The sequence below is a fragment of the Frankliniella occidentalis genome, unplaced genomic scaffold, assembly GCF_000697945.3.
Source record: "Frankliniella occidentalis isolate FOCC.00 unplaced genomic scaffold, Focc_3.1 Scaffold352, whole genome shotgun sequence".
Lineage (NCBI taxonomy): Eukaryota > Metazoa > Arthropoda > Insecta > Thysanoptera > Thripidae > Frankliniella > Frankliniella occidentalis.
In genome coordinates this window covers 291,066-297,647 of record NW_026267475.1, presented here as the reverse complement: position 1 = coordinate 297,647, position 6,582 = coordinate 291,066, and the positions used below count along the sequence as shown (strand labels likewise).

Here is a 6,582-nt window from a genome sequence, read left to right as displayed (position 1 = left end):
CTGTCTCTCTCTCTCTCTCTCGTTCTCTCTCTCTCTCTCACTCTCTCTCTTTGTCTCTCTCCGTCCTTCGCTCACTCACTCCGACTAAGCGGGAGAGCAACAGAAACCACTACGAGGCAAACATATTTAAGTGCAGAAGGGTTGTTTGGGGGCCAGTTGTTCGTGCTTGTGTTGTTGTGTGCCCTCGGGCGCATCGGCCAGCGCTTTACTGCTGACCAGACCAGCGCTCGCTGCATAGCCCCGCCCCACTGCCCTTGCTGCAAAGGGAGTGAACAATCCCCGTGATACATGTCCCGCTCCCTCCCCTCCCCCGCTCGAACAACAAGGTGGGTGTCCTCTGCTATGGGAGGCCGCGTGGACCTGGACCGCGCGGGACACGTTACAGCAGGAGGCGACCGATGAACGAAAGGGTTGGGTAGCGTCCCGCACTCACGCATTGTGCCGGCGGCGAGTCCCAGCTGAGGACCAACGTGCATCACAACCGTCTTCTGCACTTGAAGAAGTCCGTGGTGTGGGCCGAAGGGTACTGTACATACATTACTTCAACCAGGCACAGCGAGGGCCCGGACTCATCACATTTCCAGTCGTGTTTTAGTCGCCAGTCAGTTTGAAAATTCGGGGGGCAAACGCCTGCAGAGGCTGCATTTACTGTTTGAGTAAGTCCAGTCACTTTCCCTCAGGTCGCGATCAGTCATTTTCCAGTCACCCAATCAGATTTGAATACAAGTCAGAATACATCGAAGACACCCATCTCTGAAGCCTGAAGTGATGTGCCCCTCGGTGTGGGCCTGGTGCAGTGCGCAGACATGCCACCTAGCGGCGCTACACTTCTTGGAGTCACAGCGACATCGTGTCAATGGGTTAGGAGATACTTGGAACCAAACCAGTGAGCAATGATATTATGTCAGACCGATTTCAAATCAAAACGTCAGACATCAGAAATTTGTCGGTTTTCGCACCAGATCAATCAAAATGCGGTCCTGAAATTGACTCGTTGCTGATATCGTTGACATCTATCTGACTTTTCATTGCTCACTGGGAAACTCGATTTCTTACGGAAACGTAAGCGAAAGCACCGGGGTGTTTCGTTGCACTCGCCGGGAGTGTTATGCGGGGTTGCGCGTGTTTTCTTCGACCGCAGGGGCTCTGTCGTCTGATTCAGAAGAGCGTTCAAGAGGGACTCTCCTATACCTCCCGTGTTGCTCCGTCCTTGTTGCACTCATGAGGCAGGTGTAGTGTAATTTCGACTAACAGAGGAAGAAGAAGCGGGTAGAACATAAAGGTTCCTGATTGGCCGAGGGCCTACCCCCACTACCGGCGTGACGTAGAAGCGGGAAGCTCTCACCCAATCGGTAACGTTTATGTTCTAACCGCTATTCTTCTTCCTCCGTTAGTCGAAATACACTATAGGAGAGCCCCACTTGAACGCTCTCCTGAATCAGACGGCTGATGCTCCACGGGCATCGGGAGGAGTAGCCATAGCGTGCTAAGAATCAACCGGTAACATACGCTATCCGTCGACCAGCCGGCGTCAGCGCTGCAGAATACCGGGTGTCCCGGCTTTTACAATGCCAGTACGTTGGGTTGCCTATGCACTGGCAACAGGGGCTGCAGGCGTGGGACGGGTGGCGGAGGAGTGGCAGCCCCTGCTGCCAGTGCATAGGCAACCCAACGTACTGGCATGTAAGAGCCGGGACACCCGGTACATCGTGGGGTTGGTCACCCGCCGAGGCACGGGGCGCGCCGGTCGCGCTGCCTGTGGCGGGCGGCCGCCCCTCGGGCCGCCCTGGTGGCGGGAGCGCGAGGCCCCGGCCTGTAGGCCCGGCGCGCCCGCTGCGCCCGCTGCGCCCGCTCCTCTCCGCTCGGCTCTTGCTCCGGCTCGGGCCCCCGCCAGTAGCCAGTCAGTCTCCCGTGGTGCGCGCCGCGCGGCCGTCTCTGTCCGTCCCTCGCCTCGCCCCGCTTCGCGCCCTCCGCCGCGCGCCCCGCCGCCGCCGCCCTCTCGCTGACGGCAAGGCGCTGACCGTCCTGGAGCAGCACCGCTGCAGCATCGCGACGACGCGGCCCGTGCGCCGTCCCCGAGAGCGTGCCGCCGCGCACGTCCGCGCGCGCCGCGGCGCCCACCTGGACAGGTGGCTCCCGCCAGAGCCCGCCGCCCGAGGAGCGCGACGAGGAGGCCAGCACGCAGCCAGGCGTGCCGCGCATGTCGCCCAGAGTGTCCCGCCCGCGATAAATGTTGAAATAGATGGTGTGATTGGTAATCTGTGTTGACGAGCCGCTGTTCAGCCGGGCCGGGCCGTGCTGCTGAGCAAAGATCAGGGGCTGTCGCCTGCCTCGCCGCCTCGCCGCGCCTCGTCGCGGTCCCTTGTCGCGTTGGCCATTGATGCCATTGGCCAGCGGCCCCGTCCCCGTGGGATCCCGCCAGACGCCCCGCCCGAGGCTACAAGAGCTCCTGGCGGCGGCCTGCGGTGGCCTCACCGGAGGCTACCAGCAGACGACGTGTGCTCCCAACTCCCATATGGCTGTCATCGCCTCCCCGGCCGGCCCTCCATGCGACCACGGCGGCCATGCTATCGGCCCTCTCTATCAGGCCTAAATATAACCGGGGGTGATAAGGACTGTCTCTCTCGCACTCCTTGGAGGAAGCGACGACCCCCGACCGACCGTCTGCCGAGTGAACATGGCGGGGTGGAAAGTGTTGTGCTTCGTCCTCGTCGTGTTGTCGGCGGCGACGTGCCCCACCCGTGCCGCCGAGGCCCCCGGCGCCGACCCCGGGGCTGCCCCAGGGTTGGCGCCCCTCGGTGGGGGCGTCCTCAGCTACGTGTCCAACGTGATGCACTACCTCACCGGGGTGGCGTCTGAGCTGGTGGCCGGTGCCAGCGCGGGGCCGTGGTCGAACAAGTCAATCAGCCCCTCGGACACACTGCCGGAAACGCCCCCGGAGGTCCTGCCGGACGAAGAGCTCCTGAGGCGACCCGCCAAGTTCAAGTACACGGTGGAGGAGCTGCTGCACACGCGCTTCGAGCGGAAGATGTCCAACGACATCGACATCGACCCTTGCAAAGGAGGTGAGTCGTCTTTCCCAGCCGCCGCGCTGCAGCTCGTAATTTTCCTAGAAAGCCCTTCTCTTCCTGGCCGTGCACGGCGTTGGGGTTCCCCACGTGCCACCGGGCCACCCCAACCCTACCGGCCGCCGCAGGAGGGCAGGATGCGGCCAACGGACTCTCGGCATCTTGGTCGAGTCCCACTAACTGGTCTCGTCGAGGAGGTGGCAACGATGCCCAAAGGATTTCCCTGGGCGGGCCGGGCTGACCGAAGCAGCTTAGGCCAGGCCGCCGACGACGGCCATGCGGCCGGACTGCAGCAGCAGAAGTGCTGCTCTTATCGCCTTGACTATATAATCACTGTGACACTATAGAACTGGTTCGGGACGGAACGCCCGCCCTCTGCCGCCCTGCACATGGTGCCGGGGACGCCCACGCGCGGTCCCCGCCCCGCCTCGTGCCCCGTGCCTCGCCGCCCCGCGCAATGCACCGTCCTGGGTGCCTCTTGCCCCCCCAAGTGCGGTATTGTGGATGACCTACTTCTAGAACGGTACTGCACTCTCGACTTGATGAGGGCGGTGGGTGGCATGGCGGCCTCGGGGATGGTAAGCAGTAGTGCAAGTATAAGGGGAACGAGGGGGGTGGGGGTGTCACCCGAACATGAAAGTGAATTTCAGAAAGCGATTAGCTGAGCTGGAGCAGCCAGTGTGGCCAACATGGGGCCGTCCTGTCTAAACAGGGGGTGAGGAAAGGGGTGGGCGTGTTGTGTTGTCACGGCAAATACATGGCCACCACCATGGCGGTGGGGCTTGCTGGCTGGGCTGGCCAAGGGATGCGTTCTGATCAGTTTGGTTACGTGGTATGGAGCATCCGTGTGCTGAGCATCCGACCGATTCTGTATAGTGGCCAACACAAATACATGTAGGTTACTACTTGCGCCCCCTCCCCCCTCCCTATTTCCCGCTGAGTAAAAATATACAGTGCATCAATGACTGCAACTGGCAGTCCGAAGACAGCCCCCCTCCGCTCCGCTCTCGCCGGTGGAATGAATGGCCGTGGGGTCAGAGTAATCTCGGTGGAGAACTCTCTCATACCGAGCCCGGCTGACGGAAAGCGAAAGGGCGCCGGGGCCTCCGGCCTGGCCGCCAGTGCCTGCCGCTGAAACATATCGGTCGAGAGTGGAGAGTGTGCAGTGGAGGGCCGTGGTGGCCTGGACCTGGGGCGGAGCGCGGGGCGCGGGCTGCCATCTGCGGGTGATGTGAGTTGATGGGGCATAGACGACGACGGGGTGGGGCGGGCCGGGCTGGGCCGGCCCAGGGCAGAGTCCAGTAGCGAAAGCGATCCAGAAAGGAGCGAGAAGTCATCTGCCCACCTGGTCGGCGGTTATAGGCTCATTTTCACCCATTCGCTACCCGTGCCTTATCTGAAAAAAAAAATGGAAATGGAAACTTTTTGTTTTGTGTGGTATAGCACAGTTAAATCCATACTACATATTTTTGTACGTAAAATTACAAGAACTGAGGAGATACACAATACAGGGGTGTAGCGAAGTACTGCTTATTGCTGCCGAATAAATGTTTGATAAAGCTTTGTATAACTTACTCGCCCAAATAGTCACGTTTTAAAAATAACGTAGAGTTTTACTTATCGTTCTCGGCTTCTTTTTTCTTTCCTCCTGGCGCCCAAGAGCTCCTCGGGCGGGCAACGGCGGCGTGTGCCAAAGTGTTGACGATTTTGACGAATGTGGGGGTCAGGAGAAGGGGGTGGGGGTGGAGGCGGGGCGAGACGAGCGTCGCACGACGGCGGCGTCCCCCCGATAGCCTTATCGCCAACCGAAGATATTGATGGTCCATTCCCCCATCCAGACCTTCACCCAAGAGGGCTGCCCCTCGAGCCGCCGGGGGAGGGAGGCGAGGGCCGGGCAGCGTGCGTGCGGCACGTTGGGGACTTCCCTCCGCCGCCGCCGCACTCGCGCGGGAGCGACGCGCGGCTATCCTGCCACCAGTCGCCCCTCCCTCTCCACCCCTCCCAACCCCTCTAAAATATATTACCGCTCGAACGGGACCACCACAAATTAATTCCCGGTTGTTTGTTTCCGATTACCACCCCCTACTGTGGCCGGCGTGGCTGGCACGAGTACAACTATGCGCCTCGCTGCGCTCCGCCGCGCCGCCCGTCCGCCCGTGGCCGCAGAGACCACCAGCGATTCGCACCCAGCGACCGCTCTGTTAACACAAATGCGTATATTTATGCATGCAACGTTTCCTTTCTAAAATGCACTGATAAACCACGTGAGCAAATGCTAGGTAAATACTTGCAAGATTTCGTATCGATAGCCGTGCACTTGTAAGTGTGCAACACCTATTTAGATTGGACCCTTAATGTGTGGAAAGTGTTCAGAAGAGGTGTTGCACACTTGCAAGTGTAATACTACGCAGTGTTGAACACTTCTGTTGAACACTTGCAAGTGTAATACTACGCAGTGTTGATCACTTCTGTTGAACACTTGCAAGAGTGTAATACTACGCAGTGTTGAACACTTGCAAGTGTAATACTACGCAGTGTTGAACACTTGCAAGTGTAATACTACGCAGTGTTGAACACTTGCAAGTGTAATACTACGTAGTGTTGAACACTGTTGAAGTCTATTCAACTGACAGATGCAAACTTAAAAGCGTTAAGCAGTCACACACTCATGGTGTATGATCCAAAATTGGATACCATGTATACATTTGAGTTGACAGAGCACAGTGTGGGGAACTGGTATCCCCCCACCTTCCACCAGGCCCCATCCCCGTCAGGACCAGCAGCAGCAGCAGCAGCAGCAGCAGCAGCAGCAGCAGCAGCAGCAGCAGCAGCAGCAGCAGCAGCAGCAGCAGCAGCAGCAGCTCCTATGGACCCCCCACTGGCTGCTTGTCCCGATAGCGAGCGTGATAGACGCTCCCTTCCCCTCCAGCCCCACCCCACCCGGCCCTCTCTCGCCCATCCACCACCAGCGCCCACCAACCACCCCGACCTATCCTACCGCCCGCCCCACTCCGCCCTTCGAAATGAGAGATGGCTAGGTACAGATTGTCCTCTCCGTCTGCCCGAGTAGCCAGCCGGTCCAAGCGGGGCGGGGCGGGGCAGGGCGACTTAACAAGCAGGCTGGGGCGAGTCAATCCCATAGCGGGCTCAAGGTAAACGGATCCAGCGCTCCAATAGCCCCTGCGGATGCGTTGCGTCCCGGCCGATAGCCCCCCCCCCCTCCCTCCAATCACAATGGTGCACGACGCCCCAAGTAGGAATACGCCACTCGGGTCGGCTTCCTGTTCGAGCGAGACGTACATCACGCACATGACACGCCGCATCTTTGTAGCTGACGCCGCGAGGTGTCGAGGCGAAAATGCCGCATTCATTCCGATTTCATTCACTGTAAAAAATATTAGTAATTTTACTAGCTACTGGGTGGGGAAATTTCATGTACAAAGGTTCGGGATTTGCAGTACATGGGTTGGGAATTTACCTACTGGAATGGAAAGTAGCCTTTGCATGCCACTTG

The 6,582-nt window shown here is 59.3% G+C and overlaps 1 protein-coding gene across 1 annotated transcript in view; it reads left to right on the top strand.

Annotated features, from left to right (window-relative positions):
- Positions 1-1,894: 1,894 nt before the first annotated feature.
- Positions 1,895-6,582, top strand: part of LOC113209035 (tolloid-like protein 1) — a 21,425-nt gene continuing 16,737 nt past the window's right edge. The window contains exon 1 of the mRNA XM_026426370.2: positions 1,895-3,065. Within this exon, the coding sequence (XP_026282155.1) occupies positions 2,678-3,065 (388 nt within the window). The 5' untranslated portion in view covers positions 1,895-2,677. The remainder of the gene's footprint in view (positions 3,066-6,582) is intronic.